General features: G+C 40.6%; 3 protein-coding genes across 4 annotated transcripts; 1 reads left to right on the forward strand and 2 right to left on the reverse strand.

The window, feature by feature from the left end:
• Positions 1–225: 225 nt before the first annotated feature.
• On the reverse strand, positions 226–2,508 carry LOC137609996 (RING finger protein 222). Its single transcript, XM_068337384.1, has one exon. The coding sequence runs from the start codon at positions 2,393–2,395 to the stop codon at positions 1,787–1,789; it is 609 nt and encodes a 202-aa protein (XP_068193485.1). The 5' UTR covers positions 2,396–2,508; the 3' UTR covers positions 226–1,786.
• A 2,226-nt stretch (positions 2,509–4,734) lies between these two features.
• ndel1b (nudE neurodevelopment protein 1-like 1b) lies at positions 4,735–12,846 on the forward strand. The gene is made up of 9 exons (XM_068336197.1): positions 4,735–4,871; positions 7,309–7,405; positions 8,862–9,015; positions 9,549–9,697; positions 10,343–10,479; positions 10,576–10,743; positions 10,828–10,919; positions 11,104–11,249; positions 11,342–12,846. Exons 2-9 carry the CDS (start codon positions 7,320–7,322, stop codon positions 11,430–11,432), a joined length of 1,023 nt encoding a protein of 340 aa, XP_068192298.1. The 5' UTR covers positions 4,735–4,871; positions 7,309–7,319; the 3' UTR covers positions 11,433–12,846.
• LOC137609269 (medium-chain acyl-CoA ligase ACSF2, mitochondrial-like) lies at positions 12,843–20,616 on the reverse strand. 2 transcript variants are annotated; one of them, XM_068336195.1, is made up of 17 exons: positions 19,997–20,051; positions 19,713–19,780; positions 18,439–18,634; positions 18,005–18,133; positions 17,531–17,584; positions 17,175–17,293; positions 16,881–17,043; positions 16,662–16,757; positions 16,431–16,582; positions 16,262–16,350; positions 16,109–16,185; positions 15,915–16,022; positions 15,681–15,832; positions 14,823–14,964; positions 13,750–13,860; positions 13,603–13,671; positions 12,843–13,483 (listed from the first exon to the last, which is right to left on the reverse strand). In XM_068336195.1, exons 3-17 carry the CDS (start codon positions 18,532–18,534, stop codon positions 13,433–13,435), a joined length of 1,608 nt encoding a protein of 535 aa, XP_068192296.1. In that variant the 5' UTR covers positions 18,535–18,634; positions 19,713–19,780; positions 19,997–20,051; the 3' UTR covers positions 12,843–13,432. The 2 variants fall into 2 exon arrangements, with proteins under 2 accessions (XP_068192296.1, XP_068192295.1); XM_068336194.1 differs by lacking the exon at positions 19,713–19,780 and having other exon boundaries at positions 19,997–20,616.
• Between the last annotated feature and the right edge of the window lie 4,839 nt (positions 20,617–25,455).

Consider the following 25,455-nt stretch of genomic DNA (forward strand, 5'->3'; position numbering starts at 1 on the left):
ATATATATTAAACTCTACATTTTTAATAACCTTAACTGTTTTCAGTGAGTTTCATTTTTGTGTTTAATTTTGGCAGTTGATATGGAATAATTAAAACCTTGACCTCTTTAATTAATTTTAAATATGAAAAAGAATGAAAAATGCTTAAAATTGAGGATTTATTAAAGAACAGTTTTGAGGAACTACTACATTATTTTAAATATTTTTTTTTTACTTTGATGCCAAACCACACATGTTGCTGATAATCCTCCTGTACTTGTAATAAAGAACTTTTACATTTCAAAACTTTAGCAAAGCCTTCCTGCAGGTTGTGATAAATATTTTACAGAAGCATGAGAAAATGTAGAGACAGATGGTCTGGAGAGATTGTTCCACCTTTGGTTGTGTCAAAATATTTAAAATAGATAAACTGTATGTGTTATCCCATTCAGAACTCACACGTTTTGTGCATTTGCAACTTTTGGGCTAAAATGCAAACCATCAAAATGCATTTCATGTAAAATCTCTTAGTCATCAAAAGAAACAATTCATTATCATGCACACTCTAACAAACCAACCAAAGCAGAAGAAACAAAGCCTAGTCATGTAAAGAACCTGCAGGACAGGCCGGGTTGGATGACTGAGTTCTCGCCACTTGAGTCTTCATGTTTACCTGCATGGTGATAACACTGACAACCCTCTGTCTGAGAACTAGTTTTTCTCTTGTTTTCAATCTCCACCCCAGGTTGCACAATGTGTGTTTCTGCTGCCTGTCAATCTGTATCGCAGAGAGTCAAGGCCATTAAAATGCTACAGTCACGTATCACCTTACAGCAGCCACCCAGACGCAACTCACCCCACCTGCTCGTCTGCTTCCATCAGAACAACACGGATGAATTAATTATTCTTTTCTTTAATGAAAGTTTAAAAGGGTGGCTCTGGTTACACCGGCTTTGTGCACATTACAAACTGAAACAGTTTCGTGTTGTGTAAGATTTTACTAAAGCGTCAAACCCTCTCTATTTACACATTTTCCCCATCATCAGCACATAGAAGTTTAAAACAGAAAGGGTTAACAAACAGGGTTCTTATTATCACACACTGCTCCTTGCATGAACAAGCTCATTATTACATCAGTTTAAAAAATTCTTGAGTTATCTAGATGTTGCTTTACAGTTTACTTGTTTTGCCCATGCGCACAGAACTGCTTGGAAACACTAAACGTCAACAAGGTGATAATGAACAAGAACTGAGCTGTAGCAATGGGATTAAGTTATGGTCAATGTTTTTAAAAGCATTTCTTCTGCTTTTTTTCCCCCTCAACTAAAATTTCAATCTCAGAATATTACTCAAGTGCATTTTGGATGCCTTTTGGAAGTTTTGAAAAAACAAATTCTTGCATGTTTGCTTCTCAAAAAACAGGTGGAACATGACAGAGGGGAGTGCAAAACAAAGAATTTGTTGTTAAGGCTTCCCCATTCATTTCTTTACTCTATACTGTTGCTTGGTAATGCACACAAAGGACCTGCCTGCAAACTTCCTGACCATTCCAATAAATCACGACAAACGGCAATGCCTGACCACATCTTTGAACCACACAAACTAAAATGCTACTTAACGTCATGTCTACATTGCACTTTTTAATTTTCAGACACATTTCTTTTTATCAGGAAAACAAACAAGTTCATTTGAGCAACTGTTCTCCATGTATAACTTCAGAACACAGCTCTACAGCATATGACTTGTGACTGGATTCTTTATATTCCATTCATATTAGTTCATCATTGGCACATTGTAATCCAGGCAGCTACACCAACAAAAGCCAGGGTAGGATTGCAGCCACCATTGCTAGAAGAGTGAATGCCACCAGCAAAACGACCAAGCATCTTGAAGTTGTACAAATCCTGCGCCTTCTCCTGCGTTGAGGTTGAATCACAGTCGTAACCACGTTGAGAACATCGCCTTCAGCCATTGGCCGCCCTTCAGCGCTTATGACAAAGATTTGTGACTCATTATTACCGGGGCTGACCAACTTCTGACGGCGGACTCGTTGCCAGATCCCTCTAACGCAGTGAGAAATCCTACCGATCCCCATGGGTAAAATGTCACCGCCGGTGCGCCGCGCGTCCTTGCGCTCTCCCGGCTGCGGAGAAAGAGGTACCTCCAGGATCTGCCCTTCATTTAGATCCTTTCCCGACTGCAGCGCCTCCCGTTGCCTCTTTATGAACGTCAGATGTCGGCAGATGGGGCAAACGAGAGTCTCTCTGATATTCCCACTGTTGTTGATGCTGATCAGCGTTTTTACGAGACAGTCATGGCAGAACACATGTCCGCAGCTCAGAGTCCTCTCTGCGCCAGACAGATACTCGTAGCACACTGGACACTCTGGTCCGTCATCTTCATTGGGAAATGCCATAAAAAAGAAAAATACCCAATCAGGTCAAAAACAATTATTGAGGAAAACGTAGATACCTTGCTAAACAGACTGTGGATTCCTCCCAGAGTTCTTGTCATCTCAGCGCACGACACTCTTATTTTGACTGTGGGTGGAGGCTCGAAAAACAGGGTTTGCCACCTGAGGTTGCTGTGACCTGATCGATTGGTTCCTTACAAGGAGTCATCACTGGCACTGCAAGTGGCCAAGTCGGTTCACATTTCGTGCACCTCGTAAGGCGCCACGCGGATTCACGAGCAATCGTGACGTCATCATGGTGCAAAAAATAGTGGTTTTAAAGAGTAAATAAAACACTTTTTTTTTTTGCCCAAAAAGTGGCTGAAAATTTTTGCCTCATGTTTGATTTCAACAAAAAAATCAACACAAAGTATAAGGAGGGTTCTCAAGGTTATAGTTTTGCATTACATCTTTTTTACTTTAATGAACTCTTTTCTGTGGTTTGCACTTATTTGCTACTGATTGTGTCAAACTTCCAATAATAGCTACCCTACACTTGTGGTTGGAAATTTTCTGCATACCTCCTGAAGTAATAAACAAATTCCATACTTTCACAACCAATAATTTAGATGTTGTGTTCTGCCTCTGGAGTCTCTGTTACAACTGGACGAGTTTGAATTCCAAGGAAACCAGTGGGTCAGACTGGTCAGTGTGTGCAGATGAACCTGACATCATTTCTGCTTGTGCTGAAATAAAAAAATTAAAAAAAGGCACCCGATAAACTCATAAATCTATCTTTAATGCTGTGTTTCTCCTGCTTAGCTTCTACATGTAAAGCTCCATTATGAATGCTCCAGAATTAGCACTGATAAGAAAGACAAATTTTCATATTTAATGCCAAGATTGAAAAATAAGTTAATATTTTCTTTAAATGATGTTCACTCTACATTCATTGTATGATTTTATAGCAGAGTGTTGACTTAAAAGGGTTCAATAGTTTGGATGAATGCTACCATTATAACATTTGGAATTTCAATTTGACAAATGTTTAAATGGTAATGAATTTTTTTGATTTGATGCAATAAGCTCAGAATAAAGAGTTGGTTGACAACAAGAGTATAACAACAAGTATATTCAGCGTGTTTTTGTTAGATCCAAGATAAATTATGTTGCCAGTAAATAAAATTCAGTAACGTTCAAGTTACCTCCCACTGTCATTTCACACTCCAATTTTTTTTTCCTGACACAGGTCTTGAGCCCCAGTCTAAATACTAAAGCCCCAATACCAAAGAAATTTGTGTTTGACGAATTATATCTTCGTGTTAACAATTTTTCTTAGCAATAAATCTTATACAACTGGAAATCCTGTTTATTTAGTCTTGTTTGGAGCTTACTCTGACCCTGGGTCTGCTACAGGGGTTTGCTGGTGTCTGCTGTAAGGATCACATTACATATTTGACTGATCTGGATTGGACCCATGCAATCAGGCAACTCCAAGCTGGTGCACCAGCTTAAGTTGCAGCATTCTTTAATGTGATCTCTACTGACACTGAAAGCCATGTTCCATAGAATGGATGTAGAGACCACTAGGTGGGTGTCCCAAGAATGCACTTTCCTCCCCCTGTCAATAGCTCAGAACCGTAGACGTTCTTCTACAGACACAAAGTCAAGGTTTAGCCCTCGGATGCACAAGTTACCGATACATCCACTCTTCCACAGGGGAGGTAAAACATGATCCCACGGACTGTTTTTCTTCAACAGCTTTGAAAGGAAAAGTTGCAATACATTCATATTCTGGGTATTCACAATAAAACATGTTTGTGAAACCATTTGAATTATTTATTTATATTTTATTTATTGGAAGAATTTGCAGCATAAATGAGAAAATCTCCTCTCACTCTCTGTATTTGTCACAAACTACTTGCTTCTGGCCGTGACCGTACATTCATCTATACATTCTCATATATATATATATATATATATATATATATATATATATATATATATATATATATATATATATATATATATATATATATATATACACACACACATTTAATGGGATGATATATATCATTCCATTTGTGTGTGTGTGTGTGTGTGTGTGTGTGTGTGTGTGTGTGTGTGTGTGTGTGTGTGTGTGTGTGTGTGTGTGTGTGATACACACACACCAACAGTGTAATTCTCTGGCAATTACATGCCCCCTTGCGGACACTGTTGGAAAACCCTTGTGGTGACTAATTTTAAAAAAAATAAATCTGTGCGTCTATTTTTAAAGCTGATCGGGCCCGTAATGACGTCATACCAGATACGTCACCACGCACGCCCATGTCAGGGTTACGTTAGTTCCGGGAGACGCGTTGGCAATTTCCTAAAACAAGACTCGGTTCACCGTCATCCAGGCCGGAGCTGGAGAGAGGTGTGTACTTTGGACTTCACACCGGCTGGAGGAAGACCTACTGAGCAGAGACCTGTTGGAACACCGACTGGACATGAGCAGGTAGGCTAGTTCATCCTGAAACGCTTCGTTTTTGTGTGTTTAATGTTAGCATATTCGTCCAGCTACGGCGTCTGTGTGATGACAGCTCTAGTCCGGTGTGAATGTCGAGAGGTGTTCGTTTTGAGGTTTGCTTGAAATACCTTTGAATTTTGACCGTCGGTATTGTTATTTTGATTAAAAAATTGTAAGATATTAATCTACCGTTTCAGTGTCTCACAGCGCGCAGTATCAGACAGCTTCACGTCGCGTTTATTCGCTGACTTCAGTGAACCTACTTGTTCGTGTTAATGTTAATTGTTGTTTTTTTAATGATTAATCTCATCTGTATTTTTTTTTTTATTCGAAAGTATAATTTTTCTTTTTTTTCTCTTCATTTTAACAATCAATGCAATTATTTTATATTTTATTTGGTTGAATTTTCGGCTGTATAAATGCAGGGGGCCACCCTCTGACCACCAGCACACCCTGTAGGTGCTGATTATTATTCACATCACAGCAAAACCAGTGACACCAGCAGGAATCTGAAAAATTGTAGCAACTGGCTCAGGGGCCCCACCGTGAAAATATGACAACAACACAGCCTTCAGGTGAACTCTTAGTAAGCAGATTGCCATCCCTAACGAAAGAGGATGTGTGGACGAGAATGTGGGAAGTGAAACTGTTTTCAGTGGAGAGTCACCATCAACACTTTTGTTAGCCACAAGCCTTTTCTGTCCAGATGTTTTCACTGCAGACTTAAAGCTAAGCTGAAATTAAATATTACATGAACAGTCGTTTGTCTCAGTGACAGGAGCGATGTTTTGGGGAGGGGGATGTATGTTATGTGTAGTTCATCCATTGTGATCGAAGTATCCTGTCATCAGTCGGCGGGCTAAAAATGAGTCATCTGTCTAAGGGGTTTCTGTCCTGATGAGGCCGGTTGTCTGAATCACGTTGAAGCTGCTTCCTGTTGCTCATATGTTTGAAACAATCACCCAAATTGAGGCCATAGAGTACTAGATAGTAAAGATCTGCTATTACTAGAATACCTAGAAATAACTTGGTTACCTCGAAATCAGAACAAACACTATGGGTTGTTTCCTTCACAAACTCCCTCCCTTGACATATGATACAGCTTAATATTATGTCAGAAGCAGCTTGAACACATTTCTTACTCCCCACCCTTCCTGTATTTTGGTCACAAGTTTCCTTCATGATTTCCAAAGTGGTGTACTGACGCGTGAGGAGCCTGTGGGGAGTAAATCGTCGATGACGCCATCTCAGAAGAATGTTTAAAGAGAAGAGCAGACAGCCCTCTGACTTCAGACCACCTTCTCGCAAGAGAAAATAACACATCGTGCTCGCCCAAGCCTAAGCCAGACTAGTCTGGTCAAAATATGATCATAATAATGACCACAGTAAAGTAGATTTTTGCTACGTCAAAATACGACATTTTTCAACTGTGAAACCAAATGCCTTAAACCAGACAAGTAACTGCTTAAAACCTTTCATTCTTATTTTCTTTGCCTTAAAACCAGCTGGTTTTCTCTTTCCATCCACTGGTCATCTGATGTTTTGTGAATATCACCGGAGCTACAGTGTATGGAGGTATGGGGGCAGCAAATACAGCAAATGTTCTCCCCCACGCAGAACATGTAAACACGATGGCTCTTTCCAGATGGATCAAATGATTTCTTGTCAAATATGTAGATCAGAGAATGGCTCCCAAGAAAAGCTGTTCGAGACCTGAAGTCAGTCGAGTCTTCTGAACCAGGCTACAAACACGTAGCTTTGATGTACGTGGCGTCGCTGAATTAGCATGGCTTGCTTAAATAGTTGACAGCACAATAGTTGAGCTGTAAGGTTATAAATGTAATGAGATTTTTCAGTCAGCATATCTGTTGTCCCCCTGGGTTCAATCTCCACCATCTGCAGCCCTATGGGAGCACAAGCCAATGTCAACTGTAGGAGGGTCACAAGCCTGGATAAAGGCAGAGGGTTGCTGCAGGAAGGGCATCCAGCATAAAAAGACTTTGCCAAACAAATATGAGCGTTCATCTAGAATGGAAAATGGATGACACACTGTGGCAACCCCTAAAAGTACATACCAGAAGGAAGTTTGATTCTCATTCAAAGTGCTGCATTCAGTGGCCCTTCTCACACTGAGACTGTTACTTCATCACATTCATACATAATGGTGCAGTGTAAAAGTGTCATCTGCCCCTGCAGGGAACAGAAAAAAAAAAAAGAAGCTCTGGGTTCGTGGGTAACGTCAGACGACATGATGACAGGACAGAGATCAGGCCTCTTATTTTTTCGCTGAGGAATGAGGGGAAATTTTAAATCTTGATTTGCCCAGAGGTTGTGCTCTGAGATAAGAAAGGGAATGCATTTTGCTTGACTCTACATGCCTGAGGATACAAAGTGTGAGTCTCACTAGCATCTCTTCAATCCTCAGGGTGCTCTGACATGGACAAAGAGATGATTCCTAAATTTTCTTCGAAGGATGAAGAAGTTAATTACTGGAAGTCCCAGGCCCTCAAGTATAAAAAAAGGTAGGCAATTACATTTACCTCTTATGTGACAAGTGCCCAGTGTATATCCTTTTTAACAATGTAGGTAAAATGCACTGCTGTGATTAGTGACTTGTGCTGTTCTTAGTTGTGACACAATAATTTTTTTTATTTTGCCTTCTTTTTCATAAGTTTAAGTTTTACAAAAAAAGAAACGCTGTATTTAACCATAGAAGGTAATAAATGGACAGGCTTTATGAAATCAGTGCCCAGAAGCGACTGCGGCTTGCTCTGGAGGAAATGAGTACGTCTTTACTTCTTAAATAGAAACCAGGGTTGCGGTGCTGGCAGTGTTGTGTAAACTGTTCAACTCTGTCTTTTCCATTCGTGGACTTCTGCCCTCGTCGTACGAAAAAAACTGCACAGACAAGGTTAATCTCACCACGGTTTTCTGGGAAAATACTTGCAATGGGTACATAGTTAGGAGAAATGGGAGGGAAAAAATAAAGCCAATCATTAACGTGGCTTGTGTCACATGTTTCTGAAGGCATAATTTCTCAGGATCACGTTACAGTACACAAAAACAATCTCCTGGACATAATATTTTTGGACCTGACATTTTGTTTGTGCTTATTTACCTTTACTTTCATAGTTGAATAATTTATGCAGATCACTGTTGACCATGTTAAAGCATAGAAAATGGGAGAGAGGGTTAAACAGGGAAGTTACATGATCCAGTGTGCTGATGAAGCAATCACTGTGGTGTTGGTATGCGTGGAACGACCCGGCACAACAACTGACTCACTGTGAGGCCATTATCCTCGTACGAGTCAGCTGATCTCAGAACAGTGTTAACCAAGGTGGCGTCATGGGTTTGAATACCGTTGACATGGGAAAAGCTCGCAGTCTATTTAGCTCACATAAGTGATGTTATCACCAGCACCAAATATGTTTTTCCTTCCTGTTATACTTTTAAACGTTTACTTGAACTGAATCTTGAGTTATTGTGTATTTTAAGACCCCTTTCAATGATATCAGCCCTTCTAGCATCCTGTTTTTCAGCCAGTGTCCTGATCCTGTTTCCTCTGCCCTCTTGTTTCCCCACATCTGACCTTTGACCTATCTCGTAACTGAGGGCAGAGGACTGCAGGCCTGTTTTTCTCAGCCACCACTGAACGTCCCACTGTCACAGTTCAGCTGTCTGTTCAGAGCTGTGTGTGTTTAGTGCTTACCTCGACAGTCAGAGTTGCTCAATCAGGTCAAATCAAGGGTAAAATCTGACTGTCTTTTTATAGAGGGTTATTTCTGGCTATTGGAGATCAAGCTACTGGAACATCCCTGAGCCTGGCTCATGTTGTCGGACAAAGCCAGTCCATTTTCTAGAGCTTATGCTCAACGTCACTCAGCCTCAGCTCTGTGAATCTGAATGGTGCATAACGCCCAATTGATAGTTATTGTGTGTGTCTCTCCCTTCTACATCTGTGCGTTTACCACCAAGTTGCCAAGATGCCCAAGAGGAGTTGCAGGAGTTCCAGGAAGGGAGCCGGGAGCTGGAAGCAGAGTTGGAGGCACAGCTCGGCCAGGCCGAACACCGCCTCCAAGACCTCCAAAGAGAAAACGAGAGACTGAAGAACGAAATGTCCAACCTCAAGGTGAGTGTAGCTGATTTTTGGTTTAGACTTTCTTTAATGGTTTGAGGTAGACGACACCTAATCAACTAATTTGCGGTTGCTTAAGCAGGCTATCTGATCTCTTATTGGATCCTCTGGTCAAGGTCCAGAGAGTTATTTATATGTTGGGTCTGATTTAGGTTTGCTCTTAAGAAACACTCTAGCACTGCTTAAGTGGATGTCAGGATAAAGAGGAAGAAAATAGAACACGGCAATGACAAGTCAGATCTGACAGCCGTTAGTGTTTGTTTGGTGATTAAAAGAAATGACCGTTGCCACTGCAAAGAAAAAAGACAAGTGTTTTCATTCTTCACATGTCCAAACTTGTGAAGCTGCTTGCAACAGCTGTGATTTCTCCATGGGAAATCACAAATCAAGCTTTTCCTGCGTTTGTACCTCAGGGGCCACCCTACAGACATGCAGCACTGTCACGACCTTCTGTAAAATATCACAAGGCAAAAGGAAAAATTAATTTAGCTGTTTTGTCTTTACAATGTGTTGTGTTTGTTTATTAGGAAAAGCTGGAGCAGCAGTACGCTCAGAGTTATAAACAGATCTCTATGCTGGAGGATGACCTGGGCCAGACAAGAAGCATCAAGGAGCAGCTCCACAAATATGTCCGAGAGCTGGAGCAGGCCAACGACGACCTGGAGAGAGCCAAAAGGTGACGGATTCGTGTCAGACTAATAAAATATTACAGTATAAAATTGACCGAGCACGGGTTTATAAAAAGTCAGTAATTCATATTTTTATATTATTCCATGGTGTCTGATGATTTTTCAAGCCCCACCCTGTTATTTTTTAGCTGTCCTTTTTGCTGTTGATTCACACACGTTGAGACGGTGGTAGATCTACCAGTCAGAAACCTTTTTTTTTGTTTTGTTTTTTTGTTATCCTGAGTCTAGTTGAATATAGGTTTTTCATTTCTAGCTGACGGACTTTTGTTTTTTGTTACTTGCTAGCTAAGGAAGCACCAGGCGTGAGAAAGTGACTTGGTTGACTTCCACATGATGGGAACATAAACAGTGGTTTGTCTAGTTGCAAACAGGCGGTTTTTAATGTAAACTACAACCTTAGAAAAGAATGTCTGTTAATGATGTGCTTCTTAGGGTTAGGGTTAGTTTAAACTATGAACGACAGCTATGATACTTTTTCTACTGTTGATGGAAAATGAGATGTGAAATTACCGTCCAAGCTCTTTATGCCAAAGAATAATGAAGTCTAGCCTTATTGGATTTTAAGGGATTGCACCTATTCTTTCACAAAAAAGGTTTACAGCTGTATCACACAACCCTTTCTGTATATGCAGGGCAACAATAGTGTCTCTTGAGGACTTTGAAGGCCGTTTAAACCAGGCCATCGAGAGAAACGCCTTCCTGGAAAGCGAGCTTGATGAAAAGGAATCCCTTCTAGTATCTGTTCAGCGGCTGAAGGATGAAGCACGAGGTAAAGACCATTTCCAAATTCATTCAGCCCCTTCTCAGGTAACAGGTCACCTGTGTGACGGTTAGTGAATGTGTGTGACTCTGTTTGATCCCGTAGACCTGAGACAGGAGCTGGCAGTACGGGAACGATCTACAGACAGGATGTCGGCACCCAGCTCCCCCACCTTAGACATCGACAAGATCGATTCTGCAGTGCAGGCCTCTTTATCCCTCCCAGCCACACCCGTAGGAAAGAGCATGGAACATCCCTTCATCAGCCCGAAAGGTCAGGTTTGATTTTTTTCATTGTACATGCAAAATTGGAACGTCGTTGTTTTGTGTACTAACACTGACGTGTGTTCTTGTGCAGCATTGACCAACGGCTGTGCCAACTCCTCACTTACTCCCTCTGCTAGAATCTCCGCACTTAACATTGTTGGTGACCTCCTGAGGAAAGTTGGGGTAGGTATCACCCCCTTTAATGTAACACAGATTGGTATTGGCTCTATTTGTGTGGAGGGCTTTTCTTTGTGTCTTAGAGGTGATAAAGTCAACTCAGAGTGTTATAAACTTAAAGAAGGCTGCATAACTCCAACGCTTTATGATGACTCTAAACACAGATTGTGTTTTCATGTTCTATGTCTAGGCTTTGGAGTCCAAACTCGCCGCCTGTAGAAACTTCGCCAAAGATCAAGCAGCAAGGAAAAATTATTCCAAAGACAACAGCACGATCATCAACAGCAGTGCTACCAAGTTCTCACACTCTTTACACACCACTTACTTTGATAAAACGTGAGTCCTTTAAGCAAGCAACGTTTTATTCACCCCATCACTTAGTGGTTTTATGATTGCTAATGCTGTGCATGTCCATGTGGAAAATGCAGGGCTGTTAATGGATTGGACCCCAGCTCCTTGACGTCCATGGCAGCGACCAGAGCAGTGTCTCCACCAGGCATGCTGCCTCTGAGTGTGTGAGACTTGGCCAGACCACATAAACCTCTACTGAAACTGCTATCCACCCGTCACAAAAAACAGAGAGAACACTTGAAAAACCATTACATTATGTACTGTGTGTGTGTGTGTGTGTGTGTGTGTGTGTTTGTGAATGAGACAGAGTGCTTGGAAATGACTAGCGATGTGTGTGTTTTGCCTGTTGGGATTGTGCATTTTGACTGTGATGAGAGAAACAGGAGGCTTTGCTTTTCGACAACTGTAAATGCACGTGTGAGTAGGTGTGCAGTCACGTGTGCATGCATTCCTGCCACACACTTGCATGTGCCATGTGTGTTCGTACGAATGTTGGTGGAAACGCATTACTCTGAGCTCTGAAGGGACATTAGTTATGTTCGTTCCTCTGTTCACCTGAAAATTTACTAGCACTGACAAAAGGTTCCCAAATGACCACAGCATCTAATCTTCGCCTGCGTTTTCAACTAAATTGCACATGTAAACTATTTTCAGTTTAGAATGTATTATATTTAAAAAGGGATATGTTCATAGAAACTAATTTATCTCCCTATATCCTTTAAAGTGCAATGTATCTTATTTGCTTACTTCTTGCATGTTTGCATTTGTAATTTGGGGCTGGAGAGGTTCATTTGGACCCCATATTCATGACTGAAGAGAATGTTGATCGTTCAAAGCCATGTAGTTTTTGTTTTGTTTTGTTTTTCTGGTCAGTATTATGATGTTCTGTAATTCATATGGAATTAGTCTCCATGTTGGATACATCAGCTGGTTCTGTCCCCTTGGTTGAACCTGCACATCAACTGCTCATCACAGGTTTTTCTGCAGTGAGTTTTTCCTTTGTTACACATTCACTGACATTTTGAGGGAACAGGTTTGCCTTTTTATGTATAATGTATAGATTTTTTTTTTTTTTTAAATCTTGTGACAAGCTCATTGACCTCACTGTGAAGGCAGTTTACGATGGATGGGTAAATTTGGCTTTGGAACGCAAAAGGAAAATCGACTTCTAAACACGAGTTTATTTTTCCACTGTGGCCTTTGTGTCATGCGGGATTTTGCCATTACTGTACAATTATTTTGACAAGTTCACGTGAATTTGACGATTCCTTTTTTCTTTTTAGCAGACTGGACTTGGACAAGTGTTAATTTCACATTGCAAACTGGCCTGAATCCATTTTTGCATCTTTTCACATTTCATAGAATATTGCGTCACCAGTCTTCAGTGTTCATTGTTATTTGACAATGAGTTGTTGTTCGGGCAGCCCTCGTACATTTGTTACTCAAGTGTGTTCTACAGTGAATGCATAAAGCCTGTAAGGATGGCAGTTCTGCCAAATGCATTTGTATATACTCTAACAAGACATTAATGTCATATTGTTTGTCAGAATTGTTTAAGTAAATAAAGAGATGAATAAGTAGATGCAGTTGTGGTTTAATACTATAATCTGTTATAATGCAGCACAAAGTCTACCTAATCTACTTTTTCCAATGATTTTACTTGTGGCTAAAAACAAGCATGAAATAATCCGTATCCCCTGCCACCGGTGCATTGCAGTGAAGACATGTTTGAGTAATTGACACATAAAACACATGACCCTAGATTAAACTTGTAACCATGGAAGAAAGAGGTTTCCTGAATAACAGGCATTAGTTGACAGAATGTTTAATATCCAACATAAAACAATGGATGTGAATGGGGGAAAAAAAAGTCCTTTTGATACCAAAATGCCAGAGTTCAGTACTTGATTGTCATTTGAAGGAAGCTCAGAAAAAAAAGAACAGTTTTCAATTTATGATCAATGTGTCATGATTGATCGACAAAACACATTTCTATAACTCCTCATTTTGTTCATGGCTGAGGATACAAATTAAAACTGAAACAGTAAGTAATGATACTTCAGTAGTTGATCAGTTACATGCTGATGTCACAGTGCAGTTCTTGCTGTAGAAACCTTTGCTTCCCACTATATTCCATGAGTGTTCAGTCCACCAGGGTTGGAAAAAAGTTAAAGTCCTAATTCCTTCTCCATTCTCTCCTTTAATTCATTCTTCTTGATCTGCATAAACAGAAAGTAACATTAAATTCAGTCTCAATATGTGTTAATCAGCAGGAATAATTGGAAGTTGTCTTGACAGATATATACAGTATGTATATAGATATATAAGTTGAACATACCTTTCCAGTGACTGTCAGAGGGTAGCTGTCGACAAACACCACATAATGTGGGATCTTGAAGTGAGAAATCTGAGGGGAAAAAAATGAAGTTAGTGCTACAGCTCATGGATCGTTCTTTGTGTGCCTTCAGCTGCTGTCAGCTCTCACCTTGCCTTTGCAGAATGATCTTATTTCCTCTGCACTGCAGGCCTCCCCTGCCTTCACCCTGATGCAGGCACACACCTGCTCACCCATCCTTGAATCTTTGACCCCGACCACCTGTGAAACAGAAAGAGAAGAATATGTTTTTAATAAAAATTTCAATCTGACAAATTTGTTTCAAAGGAGACGTAATGGAATTACACCTGGTTCCAACTCTGGGACGTTGTGTTAAAATGTCAATACACCCATTGATAACAAAATGCTAGCAGCCTACTTAAAAAATGATGCAATGGAAAGATGTTGCTCCACTCCTGTGTCACTGTACCGCTGTAAAGACAAAACGTACTGTGTTGTGTTCATATTTGGTCACCACTGAATACAGCAGTGAATATAAATCTGAGAATGACAAAAAAAACTTCCAAATGTATGTCCTGGACGTCAAGTTACTTTATTGTCTTAAAATATGAATGTGTAAACACAGTTAAGCTTAAACATCGACCTGGATGGTGGACAGGTTAGGGTTGGGTGGACGGTGGAATGACCGATTCGTGGGATCATGGTTAACGCCCATCACATCAGCATTATCATAGTCTTTACCATTATTTTATTGCTACTACTTTTAGTGTCACTATTGTCACCATTGTTATTTTAAGTCTGTCAGAGTAAGTTATTATAAATACTGTACTTCTAACCACAATTTTTTTTTATTACACTTAGCGATTATTTACCATAGTTGCACATTTGTGTCTCATCCCTTACTTCTTCCCTCTCCAAAATATCAACAGATTTTTCTCCCCCTCTCTTTCAACCATCTTGAGCTTTTGATCTGCTTCAGGTTTCTGTCCTGTAAAAGGCAAATTGTCCTCACTGCTGTTGCTGAGCGCTTGCTCACGGGAATTGATGACTCTCTGTTTAATAGAGTCGATCCAGACCTGCCCCTCTTGTCAAGTGCCTTGACACAATTTAAGTGATTTGGCATTGCTGAATTATGTTTAACTGAATTTTGAATTGCATTGTATTTCATTGAAACACAGCTTGTGTTTCTCATCCTGCTGCCCCCTGGTGGTTTTGAGTCTTACCTGCACTTCCTGTACTTTGGAATGTGTGAAGAGAAATTCCTCTAACTCAGCTGGGTAAATGTTCTCCCCTCCTCGGATGATCATGTCTTTCAAGCGTCCTCTGATACTACAGTACCCCAGACTGTTCAGACTGGCCGTGTCGCTGTATAGAAGGAAATCCCACATGTTAACATGATTTCACACTTGAGCATCAGTTCTTTGAACATTTTTGTTTGTGTAGGTTCTCAGTTATCCAGGTCATGGTTATCCAGAGCTGTTTAAGTCGATCCACTGGACGTTAAGAAAGTTCTTGAAGACGTTTCATCTCTCATCCAAGGGGCTTCTTCAGTTCTGAAGGTGGCTGATCATGTCCCAGCTTATTAACCCTGTGGGGTGTGGTCAGTGCTTTTCCCATTCCAATGACCATCGTTTAAACCCGTCTGGCTCCTCAACGATTGTTGATGGGGGTGTCTAAGGGGAGGTCGTTGAAATGCGAGTTTCAACTTTGTATGCAAATGAGGGTCATTAGCATGAGACACATCACCTGGGTCAATCTGCTGAGACAACCTTTTTGGGAGTTTTGAAAGGAACTCCCAAGAACTTTATATACTAATGACCCTCATTATCATACAAAATTGAAACTCGCATTTCAACAACCCCCCTTTGACACATCCATCAACAATCGTTGAGGAGCCAGACGGGTTTCAACGACAGTCGTTGGAATGTGAATAGCACAGACCACACCCCACAGGGTTAATAAGTGTTTTGGATGAGAGACGAAACGTCTTCAAGAAATTTCTTAACGTCCAGAAGATTGAGTTAAACAGCTTTGGATTTGAACATTTTTCACTTCAAACATTTGGTATACATCATACACACCCAGTGCTGTACCAGCCAGCTTTAGAGATAACTTCACTGGTCTTCTCTGGATCATCCCAGTATCCATGCATCACACAGTAGCCTCTGACCATGAGCTCTCCGGTTGCCCCCAGAGGGACAGTCTCCCCAGTAGTAGTGTCCACCACTTTAGCCTGTAGTAAAGACTTAGAGTAGTAAGTCATTCCATTGCTGTTATATTTAGATGAATGCTTTTGCAAAAAAAAATTGACATACCTCAGTGTGGTTCATGATACATCCAACAGTGTGTAGTTTCAGATCCTCGTTGTCTTTTGGGAACCCGAGAAATGAAAGTGGACTATTCTCAGTGGCTCCATAAGCTATCTATCAAAACATAATGTACAAAAAATTGAATGATGACGACATCTGAATATTTTACAGAGTATTTTGAAGGACATGTAATCACTCACTGTAATTTCTTTCATGTTCATGTCTGTTATCAGTTTTCTCAGGATCTCAGGAGGACACGGGGATCCCGCCATGACACCTAAAAAATAGCAACAGAATAAGGATGACTCCAATGCTTCAAACTTAATTCATATTGCAATCTTTAAATACCTTACCGGCTTCAATCGATGATAAATCATACTTGTGTAGACCTTGGTTAAGAATGTCGGTGAACATTGTTGGAGTGCCGTAGACAACATTACACCTTGAATAAAAAAAGACGATTAATGAAAGTAAAAAATGTTGTATGTATCAAAGTCATTTGTACAATAAGAAATGTCCTACTTTTCATTCTGAATGGCCTCTAGGTTGGAGTGACTGTTGTATCCAGCAGAAGGAAAGACCAATGTGACACCATGAACTGCCATATTCATTCCTCCAAGAACAGAGCCAAAGCAGTGGTACAAGGGTACCATCATGCATATTCTCACCTGAGGCTGGTGCAAATACAATCAGATTGTTAGCATTTTAAAAAAAATAAGTTTTTTGCAAAACATAAAACAAATTTGGACTTACTCTCCACCCATAACCCATTCGTAGACCTACAAAGTTGGCATTATTCACAACATTGTGATGGGAAAGAGTGGCTCCTTTTGGACTCCCTGTTGTTCCCTGAGAACAAAAAAACTGATTTACTTTATATGAATCATGGGGAGATCAATGAATGTCAGTCATGAGATCATATCAGTGTACGTGATATATGAGAGCCACAGTGCAGAACTGAAGGGTACTGACTGATGTGAACTGAATGTTGATGGGATCATCACAGGACAGCTTGGTCTGTAGATCCATTAGTTCTCTGTGGTGCCGACTCTCCCCTGCTTGCATCACATCTTCTAAGCTGAGCATCCCTGGCTGTCTGCTATCTGTCACAATCACCATACGCAAGTCTGGCAATCTGGCAGACCAAGAAAAGAAAATTTACATTCAAAGGAATGTATAGGTTTCTGGGATCATGGATGAGTTCTTGCTTTCATGAAAACAGCAGGAAAACCCATTAATGAACATCGGACATTGACTCTGTCAAACCTGGAGCTTTTGACCACTCCCACTGGCGTCTTGTCAATTTCAGGGCAGAGCTGTCTCAACATCTCACAGTAGTCTTGTGTTTTAAAGCGGGTAGGACAGACCACAGCTTTACACTGGACCTGGATGTGATAAAACAGTTCATTTTAATCAATCCACTGGACTTGTAGGAGTTCCTTGAAGATGTTTCACCTCTTATCCAAGTGACTTCTTCAGTTCTGGTAGTGGTTGGTGTTCCAACACCAAAAAACATCTTCAATGAACTTTTACAAGCCCAATCGATTGATTTAAACGCCTTTTGATAAATTATTATATGGTTATAAAGGTAGCTATCTACCTTGCAAGAGAAGTCATCTTACCTTCTTTATTGTAAATTCCAATTCTTTCAACTGATAGGCTGGGTTCAGTGATACCTACAATTACAAAGACAGTTGACAGAAAACATGTTGGTGCACAGTACCCTACACTGGATACAGATAACAGAATTTGTTGAAGGTAAAGTCTGAGGCACCGCGACTTGTTTACGTGTTAAAAACATTTAACTTCTCATCCAACAGGCTTCTTCTCATTTTACAGTGAAGCGTGAACTGCATGGGTAATTACGATAGATTCTAACTGTAAATTAATATACAAAAACCATTAATATTAACTTGGTAAACATACAGTGTAACCATACAGCTATTGCAAAACAGAAAAAGCTTCCCAGGGATCCAAAAACGTTTCATAGTTGACAACAAGACACTTGATGCACTCATCCACCTCAACGACTGCCAATAAAAATGACAAGTATACACTGTACATCTAATTCAAAAGATATTAACTCTTAGACTGACCAGTATGATTCCAGCCTTGGCTGTCGCATACTGAAAAAGGATCCATTCATATATGTTGGGGCCCCAGACTCCCAGTCGGTCACCTGGTTTCAGGCCCAAAGCCAGCAGGCCAGCAGCCACTTTATTAACCTGCACAGATGAACGTAACAAAATATATCATTAACAAAGTATAGGTATAGGTAGTATAGGTTCTGGCATGTAACAGTATTGACCACCAGATCACATCTGGGATTCGATTAACCTGAAGAGATAATATTTAAAATACATTTATTGGTTGACAAGTTCCTCTTAATTTCCAGCTACCTCAAACTGTCTTTAATGAGAGTCTTTAATACTAAAATATAATACTCATATCACAATGACTCTGAAGAAAGGAGTCAATGAAAATCATACGCAAAACGGCTCCAGAAAGACATTTAAGATCAGAGACTCACATCTTGCTGAAACAGTGCAAAGGTTTTGCGGACACCATCCTGCACAAAAACTACAGCTTCCCGGTCAGGCCAGCGCTGGACTGCAGAGTCCAGCATCTGTCCTACAGTCAGAGGGAGCAGAGAGATGGAGGAGGTACCATGGACATAGCTGCTGGTCAGAGTGGGGATGTGAGGAGGACTGTCCACATGGAGTGACCTGACACAGACAACAAAGAAACGTTTTTGTACATACTTTTTTTTTTTAAACAGCTACAAAGATTACAAAATGTCATTGACTTTGCAGAAACTGAATCAAGATGGTCTAAATGTTATTTATCTGATCGATGTAACTTCATGTATTTCAATAAAAAAAAATCTTAAATCAATATAAGGTTCATCATGTAGATTGTTAGGATTCTGTGTTTGGACATAAATCCATTCTACACATGTTCCCTTCAACTAACTTTATTAGAAGCTAGATAAAACCAGAGATACGAACAGATGAACTGTAATTATACATATGGTGTTTTAATGCAGGACCCTAAATTACAATCTCTTTATCTACTAATAGGACTACTATGGATGGCATTACTTTGGCCTATGCCACCACTTTGTGGACTTTGTTAGGCCTCCGGGATTAATAAAGTATCTATCTATCTATCTACTGTATGCAAAACCTTGAGAATATCCTTCAATCAAAAAGATGCAGAAAAATATGTTTGAGTATATTTGCTGTTCTGTGCCCCCCCCCCCCCCAGACATCAGCTAAAAAAAAAAGAGTTCCCACATGTCCCTCTGCTGTTCAGCACTGAACAAAAACGAAGGTTTGACCTGGTACATGTAGTTTGGAGGACATTTCTGTAAATCCAAAATTATGCAAACTCAAACTTGATGAGGAAATAAAGAAGGTGTATGCAAATTCAAACCTTTGCTCCCATGTTTGGAAATCATTACATTTCTATTGCATCTGTAGTGTGACTCTCCTGACATTAACATTTAAAACATTTGACAAAATACGTTAAAATATTGGTTTTCACGAGCTTGACCCTGATCTTCTTTACTACAGAATTATCCTCCTGTCCACTCAGAAAAAAACTTGTTCTCTCTCCAGATGAAATGGGGAGTGGCTCTGAATCCCCTTGCCTATTTCTAAAACCCTGTTTATAGTCACGCTCACACACACACACGCACACACACACACACACACACACACACACACACACACACACACACACACACACACACACACACACACGAAACACACACTTTTATTTGCAAACACACTTGACATTTACCTGAAACTGACTGTGTCGAGTTGAATTCACCTCATTCATGAAACCATTCTTCTTAGAACACATTGTTTCTGCATGGACAATCACATCAAACCTTGTTCTTGGAAACTATTTTAATAGCACTTGCAATCTAAAACTGTGATGTCGAAAGTATTAAAAAAAAAAAACCCATGAAGCCAAAATGAACATTCAGGCAAGTGATAATTTAATGTGCTGAAATAAACCATGATTTATTAAACAACAAATCCATAACGCCATAAACAATGGCACAAAGAGGATAAACTTACCGAGAACACAAGAGCCAACTGCATAATTTCCACGTCTTGCCGCATTTAAGTGCGTCTACAGATCTGAGGCTGTGCGCACAAACCCGCAGCAGTGAGGAGGAGATCAGCGCAGACATTTGTTAACTTTCACTCCGTGTGCGTCAAATTCGTTCTAAAGATAGTGGGAATCCAGCCGCCAGGGAAATAATACGGCTTTGACTACAAATGAGGCAGTCATTCGCTCTTTCTCTTGGATTTTATCCCGTAATGTCTAAAGTTTAATATCCTCACGTCCTCATTGGCTGAGAGAGTTTCTGAAATTTGATCTTTCAGACGCCCATTGGATGAGTCCAAGCAACGTTTTACGCACCCTTTATTCTCCTGACTGGTGTAAAAAAATAAAGATAGTCTGGTTATTCAGCGTGAACACAGAGGAAAGCTATCTCAAAATGAACCAAAGTACGTTTTCCATTGTGTGTGTGTGTGTGTGTGTGGGTGTGTGTGGGTGTGTGTGCGCGCACACACGCGCATAAGGATGTAAAGTAGAAAAGTGAAGATGAGGATGTTTATCTCAACACTTGTACTTGATCAGGCTGATAAGGCTGAGGCTTTTTATACTGGGTTCTCTTCTGGTTCTGTGCCAGATCATTTTGTACCTCTGATTATGTCTCTGTCATGTTAACCTGCCTGATTTCTGACTCTGGCCATTTGCCTCTAGATCATCTGACCTGTTGGACATTTTGATGTTTTTTTTTGTGTCGTGTTTCTGTTCTTGATTAAACCATGGATGAAAACTCCTCTACCAGTGTCCTGCATTTGGGTCCTAATCCTGCTTGTTGTGACACATTCTCCTCAAGCCGGCTGCAGGACATAGTATTTTGCCGCTCCTCTATATTCAGAAGGTGTCTGAAGTGTTGTAGCATTACAAAGAAGAATTCATAGACTCTTGCCAGATTCATATCAGTAAGATCATCAGCAATGACTGTGACCATAAAGTAATATAAAAGGGCAAACAGAACATGTGCCAGGTACTCAGGACAACCCTTCAAGTAGTCTCATGTAACAGAAGAACACGGTGTTGGGGATGTGCCAACAGAAATCTTGTTTGAACTTGTTATGGCCTCATGATGGTGCTGGGTAGTTCATGACACAAAACTAAAGTTTCATCATAAAATTACACTTTTGGCTCTAGGCTCTTTTTCTTTTCATTCAGTTTTGAAGAATCTTTTCTTTTTATCCTTTGAGTGAAAGTTGCGTCGGGTTCTTTAGACGCTGTGTATCAACAGTGCCTGAAACTGATGGATAAACTAAAAGTATGTAAATAAAAATTCCAAAACCTTCAACTTGGTATTGTCAGCTAAAACTGTTCTGAGATCAGGTTCTTTCCAGACTCGGACTCAGTCCCTGACCACCTCACAGAGCTGCTCTGTCAGAATCTGGAGCTGACGCAATCAGGAACCCTGGCCTTCCAAGCTTTGGTCTTCCAAGTCCCCATCTGAAATGCAGCAAGATGTAGATGTGGGATCCGTTTCACGGAGCAGGTTTAGTGGAAACTCTGGGCATGTTAACCATGAAATGAGGGAAACCCAGAGTTTCATGTTTCACAAAGGAAGATAACTTAGCCCAGAGTAAGAGGAGTAACCCTAATCTGTTTCTCGAGTTCCACAGAATTGCAGGTGAATGATGTAGAAATCCGATAAATTAATTTTAAGTTACATTCTTAATCACATTGTGCTGTGAGATCAGACTTGGATTAATAACTTGAATTTCTTCGAGGATTTACCAATGTAATTGGCTGCATAGATGGCATCCACATTCCCAGCAAGGCTCCCTCACATCATGAGGCTGGTAATGTGAACAGGAAGTCCATTCACAGCATAAATGTGAAGGTACATCTAGACCTCTGTTTCACCACATTAAAGACTGCATCACAGACAACCTCACGTCTGTCCAGATCATATGTGATGTCATAGACCACATTTCTGAAGAGGAGACAAAGTGTTCTGGGTCAGTTCCTGACTCACGGATGTATGGTCTTACCTGAGAAACAGACTGTAATGTAGTAGGTAGCTTAAAGGTTTGCAATAACTGGATGGATGGATGGATCACAGGAGACTTTGATGGTTTTTATCTAGAGGGCAGGGGTTACCCAAGGCTGCTGATCCCTTATACTGACCCAGGCCAGGAGATGACCATTGATAATGGCTTTTTTGGGTTGTGTCGCACCTGCTAACCTCTGGGTGAACTTTCCCTGGGTTGTTAAAAATAAACCCAAGCAGCCTTTGTGAAATGACAAACCCTGGGTATACAGGCTCAGGGTAAGTCGACCCAGAGTCACATGTTTTACTCAGGGTTTGTAAACCCTGCTTGATGGAATGGATCTCTGCTTTACTGTTGGTGAGAAGAGGGTAGAGAGAGGATGTTGAAGAGGAGAGCAAGACAGAAATGGTTTGGGGAGGTTGTTTTTAGTCCTCTCCAGATATCCCATATATTGTTTTGTTGCAGGCGTTCCTCTATTTTTCTCCGGTTGCTGGCCAGCTTTAAAGCCTCTCTTAGCTCAGGGGTCATCCAAGATTTAAAGTTTGAGAAACACTGCACCCCCTGCTGGACAGAAGGGGTCCCTACAGAGAAATAAAAGTGTTAACATCTGCGGGTTAGATAAATGAACTTTATGATACCAAACTGGGAAACTCACACGTCAAACAGTCAATGTCTTCTCCATGTGACCCATGGAGCACCTCTCGGTCAGTGGCTTCAAAGCATTCCCCCATTGTCTCATCTGAAGCCTTTTTCAAATACCTTTGGGTGGGGGTTGAGAATCTACACAGACATCTTTTGGGTGGGGGTTGCTTCCACATGACTTCTTTGCAGCAGTTGGACTTGGGTTCCTGAAGGGCTGAACGGGGGCAGGGCGAAGTAGCTGTAGGCATCCTATGTGCATTTATTGTTTCGACACACATATTTGTTGTCCTATGCTTCACTGACCCCACCTCTTCAGATGGTACTGCTGTGTCTCAACAAAGCCCTGAAGCTGCTCCCCCATTGGTGTGTTAATATTTGTTGTGTTGTAACACTGAATGGTAGTAAAGCTAAGAAATTACTTTCCTGGGTCTCCTGTACCTCACTTGCAAATTTTGAACTGGATCAGGAGAATCATTCAGGAGAGGCAAATTAATTAAAAGGGAATCTTCAGTGGCCCCAGAGCTCTTAGGCTTTTACTTATTGACATTACCACTGATATACCCAGAGGATGACAGTAGAGTCAAAAGTTTCAACAACAAACTAGAACCAAGGCAATCAGAGACTGCAACATCCCACGGAACCCCTAAATTCAAAATTTTACCCTGACCTGCTTTCATAGGTCAGAGCAAATCTAAGCATAGGTAGATCAAAGAACTAGCTTTGATCAATGGTCTTACACTGGCCTTTCTCGTCTTTCTGTCTTATCCGGTTCCTGAGTGTACAAAAGTTGAAATTTGACCTTGACCTATTTTTCCCTCAAGATCAAGGTCATCATCTCATTTTCATCCCCTTTGCTGCCCGAGTAATGTGTTTTTTGTTTAATCTATCTGCAGCAGTTGCGAAGATGTTTGGTGGAAAAACGAACACTGACAATTACAATACATCACCGCTTTGAAGCGAGATGTACTGTAATTACAATACATCCCCTTCACGGGATGTAATAAGGACATTGAGATAAAAGATTATGATTATGTTCTTATGGAAACAAGCAAAAACAGGAATATACATTTGCTGTGGTCTGTGAGGCCGTTTGGTCGCCAACATCAAGACTTCACCTTCTTTGCTGCTTGTGCATACACTTGTCATGACTTACGTCTGTACGTAATCTTCCACATTTTCTCAAAAAGACTGAAAAAATAGATGTTTCGATCCTGTTAGCTACCATTGTTTTTGCATTTTTAGTATGTGTGAATGCATGTATTTTTCCTCTTTTGTAGTTTGTTGTGTCCTCCTGCTCAAGGACAGCAGACAGACATGATCTAGCAGCTAAATCCAATAGAAAGCATCTTCCTTGAGCCTCACATATTTGAACATTAACACTCAATCAGGGACTTCCCCTTCACTGAGTAGAAGTGTGAATTTCAAAGGAAATGTATAAAAGAAATAAAATGCACCAAATAGATATCAGGGCCAGCATGCTGTCCCCTCACAGTAAGAAGGTTCTGAATTTGATTCCCTTCTGTACAGCGTTTGTTTTCCCCGTGGCTTCAAGTTGTTCGGCTTCCTCCTGCCACCAAAAACACACACCTTGGGTGAACTGGACATTCCAAATTGTCCGAGTGGCTCTTCGTCTTTCGTGTGACGACACGTCAGGGGTGTACCCCGACTCTCGCCCGTATCCAGCTGGGATAAACACTAGCGACAACCGTGACCAACAAGGTAGAAAAATGGCTGAAGACAAGTTCAGTCGTCTCGTCTTCAAGGAAATGGATGGATGGACCTCATGAAACACAGTTTTTATTTTCAATTAACAAAATATATAAAAAATTTACTTTGGTCAGGACGTAGCATTAATTGTTGGGCAATCTGCAGTGACATCCTCATTCTGGAAGCTTCTTTGTTTCCCCAGGAATTCTACAGTCAATCATCTGCTCCTCACCTTATGTTGAATGACCTAGGTCAGGGGTCAGGAACCTTTTTGGCTAAGAAAGCCAAAATCACCACATATTTTTAAATGTAATTCTGTGAGACCCACACGTTTAAGACTAAATACAAATAAATGTGAGCATTTTATGTTACACAGACACTTTTGAAGTACAATAAATCTCAGAATTCCTTCAAAAAATATAGTTATGCTCTCTTGAATGACCAACACACATCACCAAGCTGCTCACCGCACATCTGAGCACAAAGTGCCTCCTGATGTAGAATGAAATGAAAACTCAGGATGCATCTCTATTCATGTTCACAAAGAAGCGCTACGGATCCTTTGTTTTCTCCAAGCATACACGGAGCACCATCACTGCACACAGAAAGTTTGTCCATTGGCAGATTTTTTTCTTTAGCAAACACAATGAAGGATTAAATCCTCCCTTAAAACAAATACTCCTTTCTTGTTGTTCTAGGCAAAACAGCAAGACTTTCCTCATGTAGAGTGTCACCGACAAAATACCTTACATACCTACCTTGACATGCTTTCTTCCTGGTGTCCCCCACAGCATATCTCGATGCAAATGTAGAATGGTATGTCTCGAACTGCCGCTTTATATTTGACCATTTCAGTGGCGCAATTTTATCATTACTTATTAGACACACTGCAGAACCTGCTCTCTCCTCAAAGGCACACTCTTCTGTCCATTCCTTCTGAAAAGTACGATACTCTTTTTTTTCCCATCTTCTTGAAAGGGTTTGTCAAATTAGCTTGATGTCAACATGACTAAAACGAGGGAAGTTTATTTCCTGATTTTACAATGAACCTGTTTGCGGACCCTTTTGCGCATGTGCACATCGGCAGCTAT

Source organism: Antennarius striatus, chromosome 16 (assembly GCF_040054535.1).
Source record: "Antennarius striatus isolate MH-2024 chromosome 16, ASM4005453v1, whole genome shotgun sequence".
NCBI classification, from domain to species: Eukaryota; Metazoa; Chordata; class Actinopteri; order Lophiiformes; family Antennariidae; genus Antennarius; species Antennarius striatus.

Bases quoted from the DNA above. Each gene is read 5' to 3' on its own strand.
- LOC137609996 (XM_068337384.1), bottom strand. From the start codon at position 2,395: ATGGCATTTCCCAATGAAGATGACGGACCAGAGTGTCCAGTGTGCTAC.
- ndel1b (XM_068336197.1), top strand. From the start codon at position 7,320: ATGGACAAAGAGATGATTCCTAAATTTTCTTCGAAGGATGAAGAAGTT. The intron at 9,698-10,342 runs GTGACGGATTCG...CTGTATATGCAG, and splicing joins GACCTGGAGAGAGCCAAAAG to GGCAACAATAGTGTCTCTTG. The intron at 10,920-11,103 runs GTAGGTATCACC...TTCTATGTCTAG, and splicing joins ACCTCCTGAGGAAAGTTGGG to GCTTTGGAGTCCAAACTCGC.
- LOC137609269 (XM_068336194.1), bottom strand. From the start codon at position 20,112: ATGTCTGCGCTGATCTCCTCCTCACTGCTGCGGGTTTGTGCGCACAGC. The intron at 16,758-16,880 runs GTCAGTACCCTT...TTTTGTTCTCAG, and splicing joins TCAACATTCAGTTCACATCA to GGAACAACAGGGAGTCCAAA. The intron at 13,672-13,749 runs GTGAGAGCTGAC...TTTTCCCCTCAG, and splicing joins GATCATTCTGCAAAGGCAAG to ATTTCTCACTTCAAGATCCC.